General features: G+C 35.2%; 1 protein-coding gene across 2 annotated transcripts in view; it reads left to right on the plus strand.

Moving 5' to 3' along the window:
• LOC139697550 (phospholipid-transporting ATPase VD) overlaps positions 1-17,554 on the plus strand; it is a 293,007-nt gene extending 275,453 nt beyond the window's left edge. The window contains exons 16-21 of one of the 2 annotated variants that reach the window (XM_071596301.1): positions 88-211; positions 416-573; positions 715-819; positions 1,738-1,925; positions 4,020-4,241; positions 14,262-17,554. In XM_071596301.1, coding sequence (XP_071452402.1) covers positions 88-211; positions 416-573; positions 715-819; positions 1,738-1,925; positions 4,020-4,241; positions 14,262-14,355 — 891 coding nt within the window. In that variant the 3' untranslated portion in view covers positions 14,356-17,554. The remainder of the gene's footprint in view (positions 1-87; positions 212-415; positions 574-714; positions 820-1,737; positions 1,926-4,019; positions 4,242-14,261) is intronic. The other variant, XM_071596302.1, reaches the window with a different exon arrangement.
• The last annotated feature ends 583 nt before the right edge of the window (positions 17,555-18,137 follow it).

Below are 18,137 nucleotides of genomic sequence, written 5' to 3' on the forward strand. Positions count from 1 at the left end.
TTTAGGATGTAGTCTATCAGAAATGTTAAAATGCATTTAAAATTTTTATATATATCAATAAATGTTCTCTGTTTGTGTCCATTTCAGACATTTGTGTTTCTCATCTTTTGGTATCAACTATATTGTGGATTTTCTGGATCTGTTATGATTGACCAGATGTACCTGCTTTTGTATAATTTGTTGTTCACTTCTTTACCACCAATTGCAATTGGTAAGTCAATATCTTGTGTTTCATAGCTTATATTGGGTGACGTAAATATAGCCATAGGAATGTCTTGGATTATATGATAAACTAATTGAAAGATTCTCCTATGCACTGTTGACATTTTATTTTTCACACTTTCACTCATGTATTTTTATATGGAACTCTGCGAGTACAAAATCATGCATTAATCTTTTGTGTTTGTAATTTCAGGGGTGTATGACAGGGATGCACCTGATGATTTGCTTTTAAGCCAAAAGGCATTATATCGCCAAGGACGATTAGGATTGATTTACCAGACTCATTCTTTTTGGGCTACCATGGCTGACTCATTGTACCAGAGCATAGTAATTTTCTTTGTCACTGAGGCAGTAAGTACTAAGTTATATTGAAGAAAACTCTATGTTTGTTTTGTTGAACTCTCAAAATTTGTTGACAATTGCTTGTTCTTTTTTGCAATGAATTTACCATATATGTTTGTTGCAATCAATGATGTTACTGTTTTCTAATAGGCTTATCATGACACCGATGTTGGTATCTGGGAATTCGGGACCACTATCACTACCTCATGCATGTTTGTAATGTTATTGCATGTAGCAGTTGAGACCAGATCATGGGTAAGTAGATGATTTTCAAATTTAAAATTGCAATTCAGAAATGAATTTATAAATTCCAGGATCATTGTTATTGTTTAGTTCTGGTTAAAATTTAATGTACACTTGATTAGAGAGTGTAGTAGCTTGTTAATTCTTACTTGGTAAAACAGTTTACTGATTTTAATTGGTTAATTTTCACATATATTAATACTCACTTTGTTGGTATGAATAAAACTGACTTCAGCCAAAAATGACTTATGGGATGACTTTCAAGTTAATGACACTATCCACAAAAAAGTGATTTTTTTCCGGTTAGTCTGATGGGCAATGTGGCAACTTTCATATCATAAGGGTATGGGTTCAGGTCTTGCTTCTGGGGTATGGGTTCAGGCATGATTTTGGTGAACTCTGTTTGTTTGGCACATATGATGCCCAATGACTTAGGGTAAGAGCTGTTGTGGCAAATGGATGAGTAATAAAATCCAGTGCAATAAAAAAGAAATACTTTTTAATTCTCTTATTTATCAAAAGAATGAGAAGCAATAAAGTTGAAGGTCTATTTTATATTTTTGCATAGTCCTGAAATTGCTAGCTACAAAAGAAATGCATCATCCCCATGATAAAAAAGGATAAAGTGAACATTTTGTGGTTCAGAGATTATTGTGGTTTTTCAGAAATATTGTGATTTTTTGAGAGTGTTGTACGAGGTTATCAATACCATAGAAATGAATCATACTGTACTGATGCTAGTGTCAAGAAATTTGCAAAATATATGTTTTTTGCATAATTTCTTTAATTTTCAGTGTTAAATTGTCTATTTATATCACAGCTTACAAAGATAAATTTTCAAATTTAAATGTCATCATCTAATTTAACGAGACTTAAAAAAATATTTATTAGTTTATTTTTATTACAAGTATTTTCTCTTTTCTCTTTCAGACTGTGATCCACTTCCTATTCATTATGGCCTCCATAATTGCCTTCTACATATTTTCCATAATGTACAACACCCTCTGTATTCAGTGTTTTGGCCTGCCTAGTAATTACTGGGTCATAGTCAAAACAATGGGATCTGTGGCTTATTGGGCAGTGATAATACTGTCATCTGTTCTTGCGTTGCTTCCAAGGTAAATGTCAATCTTTTAATCCTTATGTTAATAGAAATCTCTTGATTACTGCCAAGGTTCTGCTAACCATATTAAACAATATTGTACCAATACATATAAAATAGAGTAGAAAATGGTGTATCTGAAACTGGAAAGTCTGGAACATTGACTCATAGGCGATGCGAGTAACTTGCAGCATATACTGCTATTTCAAATGTAAACCTGCTTTTCACAGAGTAACTTACATGATCTAGTTACAAATTTTATATTATAATCTTTGTTGAAAAATTCACTATCATGTGCCACACATTCTTAATATCACGTGCAGAGGTTAACACAATTGATAATTTTTCTGGCATGTGAATTGTAAATTTGCCTGGTGAGGCCGTTAGGAAACAAATCTGATGTCAGTTAATGAATCTATTTCAGTATCATTCAGATGACTAGAATCTGGACTGATAGGCTTCAAATTCAATGAAAACATAGGTTCATACATCCTTATATACTAATATATTTGAATAACTCTTCATTGATTTACTGTATTTTCCTATCGATAGCGCAAGTGTTATCAATACAAAAATGTTAAGGTGATCGAAAAAATGACGATGCGACTTATTTGATGAAAATTGAAAAATCAAATATTTACATACCTATGTACACAATAATTCAAAGAAGAGTCTCCCGAAAATAAATAAGCTTGGAAGCATGCCTTTCTAATTGCATAATATTTCATACAGATCTGCTACCGTATATTCCCATTGATAACTCACACATTTTCTACACAAAAATGTTCATATTATTGAAAAAAAATGACGATGTGCATTATGTAAAATGCAAAAATTTAAACAATGCTGCCTACGATTTTCTTCTCACAATATTTTTCTTCATTGCGTAATTTTCTTGAGAAAATTTTAAATTACTAAAGCTGAACTCAATTCAGGTTTGAAATAATCACCATGTCGGTGGAACTTTCATGAACTTGGAGGGCGTCTAGAACAGCTGAGCGCTGATACTAATAAAGCAAGAATATTCCATTTCATTCATTCTCTTATCTTTTTATTTTTGATTTGCTGAAATCTAATTTATATAGCAAATAAAAGGGCACACAAACCTGTGTCTCGTTTGGACTTACAAATCATATCGAAAAAGCAATAAGGCGGCATATGATGTTGGCTTGTGAATATTGTTTATTTTTTGATACTTCTGCTGTTTGGGGTTAATTTCAATCACTTGGCTCTAATCTTCTGTTTACTTACGGTAGATATAGCTGCAGGCAATTACGATTCCATGTACTCATTGGTTGTTTCTATCTATTGGTATATTGATATAGACTTATTTACACCTTCAAGATAACTATAAAGCCCTTGGCACGTGGTATCTATACAAATTCATGATAACTATGAAGTTGTGGATGTGCACTATCGAAGGGAAAATATGGTATTTTCATTGTAATTTCTGAAACTGAATTTTCTTTTATTTAGTATATAGTTGAGCTGATATTTTAATACATAAAAGTGCACTTCAACATGTAATTGAACCACATTGTACTCAAAATATTTATGGTATATGGTGTCTATTGAGTTAAGTAGTCCTGGTAGTAGCACATAAGTGTTACAGCAAGCTTAAAAGTCATGCAAGTTAGAATGTCAGATCCTTTTTTAGTGGGAACTGGCCCCCTCTACCCTGTTAGTGTAAATTGCATGTGATTTTGGACTTAATATTGAGTGAGTTCTGCATTTACTTATCAAACCATCCTTCTGTTTGATTACTGTGGATTAGTTAATGTTTGCTGTAAGCCATGGAGCATTTAGGCAATGGCAAAAACCAATTTACAGTCAGACTGACCTCATTGATACCTATGATACATTAAGCATTAAAGTGTTGATCCACAAATAAAGAAATCGGATCCAAAACTAAGGGTAAAAATTGGACAAAAGGATGGCATATTTCCTGGAAAATTGACAGCAAATCTGTGATGGGAAACCATAAAATGAGTGGCTATCCTGTCATCATATTCTATATTGAATTCAGTGCAAGCATTCAACCAGATTTCTGAGAGAATGAGTATGAGGTTTCCCATTCTATCTAACACTTTAAACTTATTCACACTCTTAGGTTTGTGGTGAAAGGTTTGAAGGGGACCTTGTTTCCAAATGATGTGATGGTGGCCTTATTGGAGAGGAGGCGGAGGGAGGAGTTGTTGATAGCTGGCCGGGACCCCATTGTTGATGGAGAGAGGGCCTTTACGGGGGACAGTTCAGGCGAAACAGTTGGCAGAGGTGAGAGGGGCTTCTTTGTCTCTTGGACTCGTGGCTCCACGGCTCCTTCAGTGTTTAGGTGAGTTGGCAGCAACACTTCAGATCTCCAACTCCAGGTTGTTGGCCTAATTACTTTTCCATTACAAACTTACTTATCCTTCATCTAACCCTTTTGCTTCCCTACCCTTAATAGAAAAAAATACACTTTTTGAAGTGTTAATAGGATTTTGCGGGATTATAGTGGTTCCCAAGCCATGGTTTTCATTTCTTTTCAAGGTTATGATGGAAACAAAAATGGATTTATGTTAGTCTGACTTTTGCTATCTTTAGAATTCTCATTTTTTTACTGCAAGGGAAGTGGCATTTTTCTATGTAACCTCTCTTTATATCCTGTTCAGTATTGTTCAATTGAAAAGGATTACTTTTATTCCACTTTGACCTCATTAATTCAGGATGTTTAAGGGTAGTTCAGGTACTAGTCAAGTTTTCTCTTTGCAATGAAGCCTCATCATTATTATAAATAACCTTTAATTCTCATTAAAAAGTAGTTAGTTTCTGCATTTTTGTGCTTTTATGTTTCTTTTTTTGTATATATTATGTGTGCATTTATGCAGTGTGATATTTCAGAAGTAATTGAGAATGAAAATTGACCTCAAAATACTACCATCAAGATGAAGGACTTGAGAAAGAACATACATATGCACAATTGTATTTGCTTAATCAGAGCTACATCACTGATATATTCAAGTGTGGTCACATCTTCTGTAACTCCTCACATCATCATAGTGACATTCACAAGTAATGAAAAAATATTCCTCCAGTTCTTGTGCAATTTCACTTGGAAATCTTTGGAGAGGACATACGATTAAGTTTGTGAAATCAGAAAATATTTTTTCCTCAAATATTTTTCATTAATGGCAGTGATTAGTGCATCTCCAATTTGCTATTGATTATTAATAGCATTGTATACTGTATGATAATATTTTTAATACTAATGCCATGTGGCTGTCTAAGCAATCATTTCTACAACTCAGCTGCATTCTTCAATGGATATTTAATTTCATATTATATGAGAGTAAAAAGTAGCCTTTTCCATGAAAGTATTTTGGAAAGCCTTATGAAGATGGAAATTTCAATGATATCAAAATGGTATCAGTGTTTGCCTGGCTTGTAACTTTGTCTCTTTTACTCTCAGGAAAATATCAGATTTTGACTCTAACATCCGTATCATGGTACACACATTAATTATTCGATGACTGCAAAATCATTTTAATGTTTTGTACAATTGAAATTAGCACAAGTCACTCTTACTCTGAGGCTTCATTGTAAATGCTTGTCATTATTGTGACCTGGCCAATTATTTTGCCATCCCTTTCTGTTTAGCTTAGATATCCATATTTGTTTCCTTGTTAAAGGGATCTTTGATGATTGTATATTAAGGCAGCTAGTCTCTATAGTCGTGCACTTGCACTATGCTGTACATTACTTTTACCTAAAACGCTTTGATCAAAGAGTGAAGGAACAAGTATTCTGAGCCCTCATAAGTTCCCAAAATCTGGACGGAGAATTTGAAGACTGCTGTTAGCTTCCACATGGAATAAAATTTTTCTAATTACATTTGGTTGAGATTGGGGACTTCTTGTGTAGCTTGCTGGGATATTGCTTGCTTGCATGTTAGGCTGGTATTTACGCCTGATTTAGTCACAAATTTCTATTTGTGAATGTTCTCTGTTTTAAGAACGCTTTTCATTTGGTTGAGGTCAACATTTTAAAGTATGCTAGGATGATTAAGGGAGATTGACATGGAATATGTTTAATTTTATACACTTTCTGTTTGCCCTGGCTCTTGTTTGTTTTTGTATTGTGGCAATTCAGCTGGTGCACCGCAATTAGCGAGGTGATTTAATGTTTTTAAAATGAATTGTTATATTATCATATTCAAAGATAATTTTTTCTCTTTGCTGTTCAATGCTAGTTGCTGCATGCATGTTTTTTCTATAATTTTTTTGAGGTTTTTCATGAAATGGCTCCAATGAATTGCAAATGAGTTCTTTCTGGACTGTTTAAATATATTTAAACAATTTTTGTTCATCCAGCGTTCTATGAAAAATCGCCTAATTTTATCATGTGTGGAACATTGTAAATTGCTTGAATTGCTTATAATTTTGCAATTTTGCTTTTAATCACACCGATTGCCTTTATATTCACTAGCTTCATAGTTATTGGCTAATTGTTGGTTTTTTTCCCTCCTAGTTGATGTGAAAATGAATTAATCTGTCTTGAAGGAACCTCTCTGTCTTTTTTGGTGCATAGTTCTGTTACATATTAATTCATGAATGCATAGGATAATAGAAGAATCATGTATACATAGCCAATCCTTTGTTGAAAGGTCAATGGATCAAGGGTGCAACATTCTTTATAGCATTCCTTCATTTTTTGTGTGAATTCAGGAGGATACCTATGAAATAATTAAGTTTCATATTATTTGCACAATCTCACGTTTTTCTGTTCATTATCAAAGGCATTCTTTCAGTGCCTTGTATCTTAGGGGTTAGGCGGTAGAAGAGACTCCATTATCTCAATCTCGCCCCAAAATAAAAACGACTATCTATCTGCCCTTAGTAATTCTCTCATTGCAATCTGTTCTCACTTATATAAAGAATTCATTTAAAAACATTTTGTAACTCTCTTAACTTGCAGTAATAACAGCTAATGTATATAAAAAATCATCAAAACTGTAAATTTTGAAGGAATTAGGAGAAATATACATGTAGGCCCTTTGGAGGTGATGGATGGATATAGTCGACTCATTTTGAACCCCTGAGTGCAAAAGTGTAGATATCCCATAAAAAAACCTCACTTAGATATAATAAAAAACAAATGTAAGAGGGTATAGATTGTTAGAGATAATGTTTGAGATATTTTTCAGCATTTGTATCATTAGTAACTCGTGAAGTAGGCTGAAATTCAGTAGCATAGCCATGAAGTTAATATTGATTTTTGGTTGATTTTTTTTATCAGCCATTTTTTATGAATATATGTTTGACTATGTGTGACAGTGCTGGTTAAAATAAAATTACAATGAGCTACTAAGCTACCTAACCATTTCTTACTTTCACTCTCCTTCTCTCTCTTTCAAACTCGTATACTGATCTCTTATCCAGATTTGGATAGTTATTCTGTGTATGACACTAATATATCCATCTTCATGACTCTGCTTCTCATTTCCACAGTGGGCCCCATTATTTATTTCTTAGCTTATCCAAAATTTTTGTAAAATATTGCATGTGGGAATTATTTGGAGAAAATGATTGAATTGTTTTGTCAAACCTGCATTTACATTGATCCATCACCTTGCTTAACTTGGAAAAGTCTTTTGAGCATAATCGTATGAGAAATTATATGCATTTCATTAGACTACACTTCATTGCGTTTTTCATCCCTCTGAGCTTTTAGAAGCAAAATATGAAGCCAATGTTACCATAGTGAAGAAACTTCACCCCAATAATAGTATTTTAGTCAACATGGCTACCATGTATGAGGAGCGGCAAAATGTTGTAATGAAAAAAGAAAAATGAGGAGACACTTGACATAATGTATTGACCATATTCTCATGTTCATTTGATCACATTCACTTGTTCACTTGATTGTGGTTTTTACTTCATGATGGGTGTCTTCTCTGTGATCTTTATTCAACACGTGCCTTTTTCCCTTAGGTGGTCGCCGCATCAATCAAAATACCAGCATTGGAGTTAATTCTTCACTTGGAGTCATATATTGGCTCAGGATTTTGCTTCTAAAAGCTTAATGCAAATAGCTTGAATTCAAAAAGCTTGCATTATGAATCTTTTGAGTTTAAACGTGATACAATTGATATGGGTTCAGCTGTGGCATAAGTAATGAAAGCTTGCAAAGTGCAATTTGGAAGCAAAATTTTCTGAAAAAAAATGTGAATACCGATAGTTCAAAAGGAGAGGGAGTCTGTAATTTATTATTCCATTTTTTAAGATTGACTACATCTGGTGAAATTTGTGGAAATTGCTCATTGATAGGGAAGGCTTTAGTTAGTTTTTGTAAGAGAGTCATCCCTCTTCATCATCTCATTTCAGTTGATATTTTTGTTGTTCTATCCCTCTATATATTTTTAGTACATTTTTTCAGCATAGAATAGAATCAATGCCCACATGTCACATTTCTGTTAGAAAATATTATGCAGGAATCATTTTTCATGGGGCACAAAAATCTGGCAGATATATACTAATATTAAACCTGTAATTCAACTCTGAAGGCATGTCTACTTTTGGCCCAATTCCCTCTTGTGAGTCAGAATAGATGATATTTTTATCACTACCTAAGGTTTGTATAAAAAGTATCGGTGACAATTTTTTCTTGACATGTGCATGAAGTACTAAATTCTGACCGTGATTTAAGTGTGTGCTTGATCGCAGATCATATTGACTTTGAAAGATGATAGTGCACACCAATATCACTGGAAATTTGGGGGTGTGAAAGATCTCCATCCCTAAGGTATTGACGGAAGACCAAGAGAGTCGAGTGTCTGCTTGCAAAGACCTTCTGCAACATCATCACGGCAATTCCCCAACCTCCTTACCATCCCTGACTTGGCACCAGCAGACTCTTTCCTATTCCCAAAAGAGAAATCCTCCCTAATAGAAGACCACCATGAGACCCAAAGTGCCAACAAAGAAGCTTGCATGTGTACCCTTAAGGACCCTTGTGAAACCCATCTACCAGGAGGGAGCCTTCGAGTTGTAGAAAAGCCACTGGCAAAAGTGTGTTGACGCTCAAGGGATGCATTTTGAAGAATACTTCATCATTGCAGCAATATCTGAAATAAATTTATTTTTCTGAAAATTTACCCGATACTTTTTATACAACCCATATAAATATCAAAGATGGTAGGCATATCCCGAATTATGTGAACAGATCACTTATTTAGGAAGTGTTCTGGAAGAAATTGGGCAGAATAGTAGGGGCATTGAAATAAGGTATTGAGACAGGAGGCTAAATGAAGTTAGGAGACTTTTTAGATGTGGGTCTGGAGAAGAATGGGCATAATAAAATGGATTGAAAGTACATTGGAAAAAAGGTTTTGCAGGGGAAGAGAAACTGTGGTGGGAGACATTTGAAGAAGGCATAACTAGCAAATTCAGGAGACACTGATTGGTAATGGTATTCTGAAGATGTAATTCCAGGGAAAATTTTGGGAAATAGGAGGAGGAAAAGGGTAGGCATCTTAAAAGAAATTAAGGGAAATTGGAAGTAAACTGAAATGAAGAATGAGATACGTTTTGTCAGTATGGCGGTTTGGGGTTTAGTGCCATGTTAGTCAGGACTTGGAAGTACTGCAGTATTCCTTGTCAGGGTGCATTAAAAACCTACCCTAGCCCAGTAGATTACTGCTAATAATCGTAAAAGTGGTCAGGGCAGTAGCTTCGTTACATTTTTTATGCAAAAGCATTTTCTTCTGTAGCCACTTTTCATTGGTTGAGACGTAAAAAAATTACTGTGGTAACAAATATTTCTGTAGCTTACCCAATACTGATTCTATGCTGAGAGTGCCAAAACTTCATAGCTTGAAACCTTTAAATTTTGTTAGGCTTGGGTTTGCATGAGATTTTATGTGTAATTTCAGCATGTCTTTGGGCATGTTGTATTTTCCTTGTAATACATGTGTCATGGGACTTGTCCTATTTTGTGTGAATGTTACTGGTATGCTTATTATATTATGTGTCAACTTTAAATTTAAGATTTGGAAAATGTATAAATATAAGCACAAACTTATTATTTTTAATATAATATTTACTGATCTAACCCACCCATTATGATCCAGTCTTGCTTGTGTGGGTAAAATACGAAGCTGAAAATGAATCATAGATTTCACTATTTCCATTTACCAAAGTAGATTCAATTTACTCTTGAAATCCTTCCATTCATTGCAATTGATTGCAATTATTTATTGTTATCATCAGGAATATTGTGCAAATTATTATCCCTTGTTTGATGGCTTTATAGTTTTATTTGTACATAATGGAATTCATCTACACTTCACTTATTGGAAACAGAATTGTACATTAATACATAATTCACTTACTTTGTCAGTCTGGCTGTTAGAGCAGTGATTAAAATGAGTTTCCTAAAATACATGTTAACCTTGTGGATAAATGCCCATTCACATTTCCATTGGAATTCCATATTTGCATTTTAAAGCAGCTAATAGTTACCATTGCACCAGGAAATGTGATATTGAAATGAAATAATTGACTTTATAATTCCATACACTTTATTTAAAAAACATGACCCAGGTTTTGACATTGAACGTCATCGTCAGGTACCACCTGATGATGGCGTTCAACGTCGAAAGCAGGGTCGTGTTTTTTTAAATAAATGTTTTGAATTACAAAGTCAATTATTTCATTTCATTTCAATGTGTTAGGCAAATTCCGTTAAGTTATGCCTGAGACATAAAATTTTTTTAAAAAGGAAATGTGATGTATAAACCAGCATAATTGTCAGTTTTGTTTAATTTAATACTATGGTAATTCCCTAACTTAACATTGAACTGAGTTACACAGATCTGCTGTTCCATAACATTAATATGCTACATTATTGTCTTCTGAGAGGGTCACCATTGTGGTCGTGGTCACATAGGAATGCATGGTAAAAGGTAACCCTTCAGTCGGGTTCATGGTGAAGCAAGACCATTCATATTGTTTAGGTGTAGGAAATTTGTGGGAACTCACAATTTTCATGTTTTCATGTTCCAAACGTTTTCACAATTTCTTGGAGTAATAAAGAAAAATACCATAGATTATGAATATGGATGAATGCCTTTTACAGTCATCCTTTGGCCAGTATTCTTTCAATGATAACTGACCAAGTCAGAATTAAGCTGGAGAAGAATGGTGCAAACAAGAAGTGAGAATAATTATATGAGAGAATAGGTACATAAAACTTCAAGATTCAGATTTCATGGCAAGTCTATATATAGGTGTATTGGATTACTATCGTAAAAAAATTACTGAGCCACCATTACTGCATTATTTAATAGAGAAAAATGTGCTCACCATGTGTAAAAATAGGTGACCCATTTGTAAATGGCATACTTGCTGTTCTGTGTCAAACAGGCAGTCAATCAAGGGATAAATTCACCCAAATCAATTACAGGCAATGCAAAATTTGGACTTCTATAACGTTTCCAGTGCTAAAAATATGTTAATGCCCTTAAGGTTGATGGGCTCGGGTGGAATTCAATGGACAACTTCATTTCTCTTGTGAGTTGTGGGGTTTTTAAAAAAAAAATAAAGTGAGATTCGCATTGCAAAGTGTTTTATGCTATTGAGTGATAAATTCTTCATTTCAAAGTCTTATGAGTCATCAAGCAGGACTATTTGTTTGTAATTATATGAAATGAGGTGACACTTTTAAATGAAGACAGACAGACTCAGTATCTCAAGTGACAGGCCTCAAGCCAGATATATAAAGTTAAGATGGAGCCAGAAGGAATTTTCCTGTTTGAAAAATTTTTTAATCTCTTATTTCACTCAATCAATTGCACTGAAATATTACTAGACCTGAGTGAAAAAAAATTCATTGCTCCATCCTAATGCCCCCCCTCCTGTTGTTGCTTTATGTTTTCCATGAATCCGACCCCTCAGCTGGGTTCCCACTGATCCAATGGAGTTGAATGACATTGTGTTACTCACGAGCCCTGTCAAGACTGGTTTGAATAACAAAAATGAAATCTAATCCAAAATATAAACACTTACATGTAATTATAATAAACTGTCTTTATTAACAAGATTTAGGTTGAATAGCCCCAATTCTCCCTAAAATAGCCCCTTGTATGAGCAAACTTTCTATGCCCAATTTGGAAAAAATACCTGCCAATAAGTCTTCCCTGGCATCACTTTAAATATCAGAAATGGGAAATCCCAAATTAACTACCTGAAAAGTGGAATGATATTTGAAAGGCCAAAGAATGGATCCACTATCAATCTTATGATTTTGTAATTTTAGATCAAATACCCAGAAAAAATATCACGTGCAAACAAAAATATGCACCTAAATCCCTTCCTAAGGAATTCTGCAAAACTCTTATCAGTGTAACTGCCACAACGTTGTGCCCCTGCAGTTTTTTCTCTCTATTGCATGCTAATGAAATATTCTAACTAACCAAAGATCATGAGCCTTGTGTCCAGTTGGCAGTGGATTAAAATGTTAATTTGCTTTCTGGAAACATTTCCTTGCATGCAATGTTTGGCTTCATGATGACAAATTATGTTTTAGTTTTCGTCTAATTTATTTTTGTGCAACATGATGCATTTTGCTACATTTAAGAATATACATGTGAACCATGGATAAGCTAGTGTTTACAATTCGTATGCACATTGTATATATACATATAAATAAATAAATATATATATATATATATATATATATATATAATTATTTGGTAATCTACCAGTTAAGGTAGGTTTTTGGATGGACATAATTACTAATTAAATAATTTGTGACCCCTAGCAAAACACAACATCCTACTCTACATCAGGTCCCTCTTCATCTCTGAGTACTTTCTTCCTCCCTTCATCCCGTCCAACATCCCTATCCTGTTCCTTCCCTTTCCTCGTCTGCCTAACATTCTCCCCTCAATTACAGTCTTCAACATCCCACTGCCGGTCAATACCTCCTTCATCCACTTTTCCTGCCTCCATAGGATTTCTCCCAACAAACCCCTCTCTTCGCCTACCATACCAAGTACTTCCTCATTTGTTTTCTTCTCGGTCCATTTCACCTTCTCCATTCTTCTCCACACCCACTTTTCAAAAGCCTCCAGTCTACGTCTATCCTCCTGCTTCAATGACCACATTTCCGCACCGTACATAGCTACTGGCCTGGCTCCATATCAAAGTTTTACGAGTCTTTTCTTAATATCCTTGCTCAACGTCCCCGTCATTAACTCCCTCCTCCTTGTGAAAGCCTCTTTGCCTAGCACAATTCTTCTCCTTACGTCCCTACTACTTTGACCGTGTTGGTCCAAAACACTACCGAGATACGTAAAATGTTCTACCTGCTCTAGTTTTTGCCCTCTTATTTTAATGTTTAGCTTAGCCTTTTTCTTTCTAGAAAATCGCATAACCTTTGTTTTATTAATATTGATTTTCATCCCATACCTGTCGCACTGAATTTCCAATGCACTCAGCAATGCTTGCAACCCCTTGGCTGGTTGACAAACTTGAGCTTGGTCATCAGCGAACCTAGCTGATTGTACGAATTCCCCGCCAACTGTCATTCCTACCTCCAGTTCTTCCCATGCCATTTTAAACCATATTCCTATTGGCCCCTTACCTCTCCTTCCCTCACCTCTCCCCCGCACATGTCCTCTCTACTCTTCCCTGAGAACACCATTCTGAAGACGATGGCCGAGCCGTCGAAATGTCCAAACAACATATTGCGAGTGTCCTTTCTTTGTGTCTCTATGGTTTAAAAATCTACATCTGTGTTAATGTATATTCATATGTATATATATATATATATGTATATATATATATATATATATATATATATATATATATATACATACGTATATATACTACCCTGTATACATTGTATATATACTATATATATATATATATGCATAGTTAGAGAATGAAGGCCGGGGAGTGGGAAAGTGAGTGAGGTAAGAGATGTGATGTCTTGAGGTGAGACACCTTGCCTGTGCCCCCCTTCTCCTTTGCTAAAAGCAATAACTATGGTGGTGGACAGGGTCAGCATTCTAAAATGCACATGTTCTCCCCTTCCACCACAACTCTACCTCCCCCACCGGCCCAACCAGAGACATTTCTTCCTTCCCTAGCTATCCAAATCATTTGCTTGCTTTTACAATTTGAACATGGGAATCATACAGGGTAGTGAAATGCATCATGCCACAAACACACCAATGTGTGGCAAACTAGAAGCTACATTTTCATTATAGATACCAGGAACTTCAAAAAAGTCATACACGACTCTGTTAATTATGTTTGTCTCATTTATTCCCTCATGTTGAATAATAATTGGTTTTGCTGTTTTTGCAAAGGCCTGGGGGAGGAATCCTTGGAGGAAAGAGCGTAGCCCAGGGGGAAGTTCCAGTAAGTGATGGTGGTGCGGTGGCGCTGACAGCTGTTGGTTGACTGATGACCCCTTGGATTCAAGAAGAAGTTGTCAAACATATCATTCACTTACTGTGAAAACGCTCACCAGATAAGGGCGTGATGCATGGTTATATTTCTGGGAAAAGGTGCAACAAAACAAATGCAATTTTTTGTGTCTATGTGCCAAGATTTTATAAAAAAAAGAAAGTATGAGACTGCTGGTAAAGAGTAGTGAATTGGGAGTTGGTGCAAAGGGTTGAGAGAGGCATGGGAACAAGCATTGACAGGGTTGTGATGAAGGGTGATTGCTTTGAAATTTCTCACCCTTTGCTCCTCTCCCTTGAGGTAGTCAGTGTGCATGCTTGTGGGTGGTCACCCCATAGCATTGTTGCCTCTTGGGTGGTAGGAGGAGGAAGATATTGGCTGTGATTAGAGCTCTTTGTGGTCGTAGTTCCTCTCCAGGCATCCCAAGAATCGGTTGGCCAGGGATATATATATATAAATATATATGTATAAATAATGCTGTATAGTTTTAATTTATTGTAATCCAGCTGTCGCGCACAAGCTGTTGGGTTTCATGTGCAGAATGCACAGTCGCTGTGTATCTAAGTGACATTTTCAGGAGTACAACAGTGTGTGGGCTAGAGAACTATTTTCGTAAGCTATCTGTGTGTCAGTATGGATGTTTGTTACCCCCTTGTGCATCAATGCATGTGCATGTAAAATTGTATAGTTTTCTTGGGTTTCAAGAAAGATATGCAATCTCTGTGTGCAAGCTTTATTACCCTAACTCGGTAGATACTTTTTTTGAGTGGGTATTTCTAAACTTTTCCCAGGTATCTATGCGGAGAATAGTTTATTTTGAGTTGTCTAAGTTTAAATCACTGCTTGAACTAGGGAATTTCTTGTAAAAACTAATCCTGTTTAAAACTTGCTGAGGGTCTTTATCCATATCTGATGATTGTATCTGAAATGGGATGAGCAGTATTTTGTAACTGTACTTAAAAAGTGAATTCTCATGGGTTTACATTCTTTAGTGCTTAATGTGAGTGCCTCAGGAATGTTTCCTACCGTAGGCTTGGAGAGTGTTGAACAGAAATGTATTTTTTAATGTTGTGTGCCTCTGTGGTCTTATTTTGATTTGAATTCATGTACTGATGGCTCTCTGCATTTTGAGAACTCAATTGCACAATTGATTGATTGTAAACCTCATTTTAGAAATATCACTACCATGTGTTCATAATGATTAACTGTTTAAGACAGCCATTCCTTCGCAGGGAAGTATGCAATTATGAGTCAAACAAGGCCATATTTTTCATTTAAACAATGGAATATATTATTTTATTATTTGTACTGGTTACCCTGTGTTTAATGAGTTATTATTCCAAATTGCTTCAGCAAAATATATAGGATTGTAATTGAATACGTACTAATTAGTAATGTTTTTCTAACCATTCCATAACTATTTTAGATTTAATTTAAAGATTTTACATATTGTGTTTAGCCCACTACATGCTATTAGTCTTTTATGCATTCCATAGGCAATTTTAAATTTCGAATTTACTTATTCTCAGTAAGGATGTAGCTTTAAGTTCACCCAAATATCAAGGTAAAAATTACTCACACAACTCTGACATTCTGTCACATCAGTTCATGAATAGTCTTTTCAGTTTGAAGCTTGTTTATCTGTGGTGTTAGTTTATGTTTGCTTTAGTTCCACCAGAGTATACATGTTGTAATTTATAAAGTCAGTATCTTTATGAACTCTGAATTAAGGTTACAAAACCAGTTGCACATATTGCTCCTATTTATATGGTTAATTCTTCATTGTAATATTAAATGTTAGATTTTTATTAGCTGGACGGTGGTGATTTTATATTGTTGAAGTATGTTGTGTCTGAGAATGTAGCATAATGTTGCAGTGTTGTGTGAGTTGTCATTTTTAATATCTTGTTTGAATCAAGAAGTAATTTGTCATGCTAGCATATTTATTTGCCATAGAATGTTAATAGGCTGGTTTAATGCATGTAGATAGTAAGGAATAAATTATGAAAAACATGGTGATAAAAGTACCTATCTTAAATATAATTATCTCAGTGCCATCATTGTAGATTATTTCTAGTACCATTGAGTATTTTCGATCAAGTTTCTGATGGTTGAGTGGGTGATGACCTAAATTATGCATAGCAATTGTTTTTGCATTGTTTTTAATTTTAAATGTTTCAAAGCTTGGCCAAAAGTTGATTTTATTTAATGATGGATACATTTGATGATTACTGATGTTGTTCACCAAAGATAAGAATGGTTAATGCATCGTAAAGTTTACTAGTTACATGCGTAAACAAGGGCAGGAATATAAATATTGCAGCAGCATAGTAGAGCTGATTAATATCCTTGAAAGTATTGACTGAGTCAAGGTTTTCCATGGCAAAGGTTTTGTTGCCTCTGGATTGGCGAACTTCATGAATACTTTGAGAAAAATTTTAATTTTTGATAAGAGTTAATTTAACTTTTTAGAGTTGTTTTTAAATGAATTCATCTCGCGTTTGCTAATCACTGTTATAATCTTGGTGGAAAACTGATAACTTGCTTGTGACAGGAAAATGAGCAAATGGAGCCTTCCACAGCAATATCATCAAACTGTTTATGTTTTTGAATTTTGTCATATTTTATTTCTTATTCAGAAGATAATGGAAACTGAGGTATTTCTTTGTGAAATAGGGTACACATATATTACTAATGCATCTTGTATCAGGATTCATCAGTGAGTGTTACATGGTTTTTTTTTAACATGAAGTAAAGACAGTATATAGATATATTCCCCGTAATTTGAGCGTCACCTTGTTTCTTCATCCAAGTTTTCAGCAATCATATCTCTATGAGTCGAGGTGTACTCACTGTTTTGAATGTGGTTTGTTGTTCACTAAAATCATTGTTGATCAGCTAGTGATGTGCATTTGAAGGTGTGCTGTTTATGTAAAAATTGCTTAATGTATGTATATTGGTTAGTGAGTGAGAGTGGTGTGGAGGGAGAAAGTGCCTCCAAGAATGTGCCCACGAAAACCTCATGTGTGAGTGCATCAGGGATCAAAAGCATGGAGCCCAATTGCAATTGGTCATTGGTCTTTCATGCCAAGTGATAGGGGCCACATTGTCTTGCCCAAATAAGTTGCCTTATGGACTTGTATGAAAATGTTTAGGAAGGTCATTTATTTATAATAAAGTGGTTTTCAAAGGTCAGAGTGTTTTCTTGTCACTCGTGTAGAATACCTAAAAAAAAAAAAAATAAAATGCTCAAATTATGCCATCAGGGCATGTTGGGCCAGTAGGCAGAACGTTGTGTAATTGGCTGGATGGCCTGGGCTTGATTCCAGGTGATGCCTATGGGCACCCTGAGCTTCACCCAAGCTGTGTAGATACCAAAAATCTTTCAGGTACCTAATCTGCCTGGGAAACCTTAGGTAGCACAGGAAAAGAAACTGGTCCCCTTGCCCTGATGTGTGAATTTCAAACACCCTTATGTATGAGGTGAGCTTTTTCCAATCATCAATGGGATCGGTGTGGTGCAGTAGGTAATGTGCTGCCTTCCCACCCAGAGGGCCCAGGTTCGAAGCCGCAGACCCCTTGGTGCCTTTCATTAAGAGTAGACTAATGCCGACGCTCTGTTTCTTTCCGCCCTTAATCCTTTCCTATCCATCCTTAATGGTGCAAATGACCTCAGTAGGTCGGCTCCCATAAAACTTCTACTACTGCCATCTGTTTTTCTCGTCTCCTTAAGTTTGCTCCCATCAATCCCCTCTTCTCGCCCACCATAGATAGCA

Source organism: Hetaerina americana, unplaced genomic scaffold, assembly GCF_022747635.1.
Source record: "Hetaerina americana unplaced genomic scaffold, ioHetAmer1.1.p SCAF_8, whole genome shotgun sequence".
Classification (NCBI taxonomy): domain Eukaryota; kingdom Metazoa; phylum Arthropoda; class Insecta; order Odonata; family Calopterygidae; genus Hetaerina; species Hetaerina americana.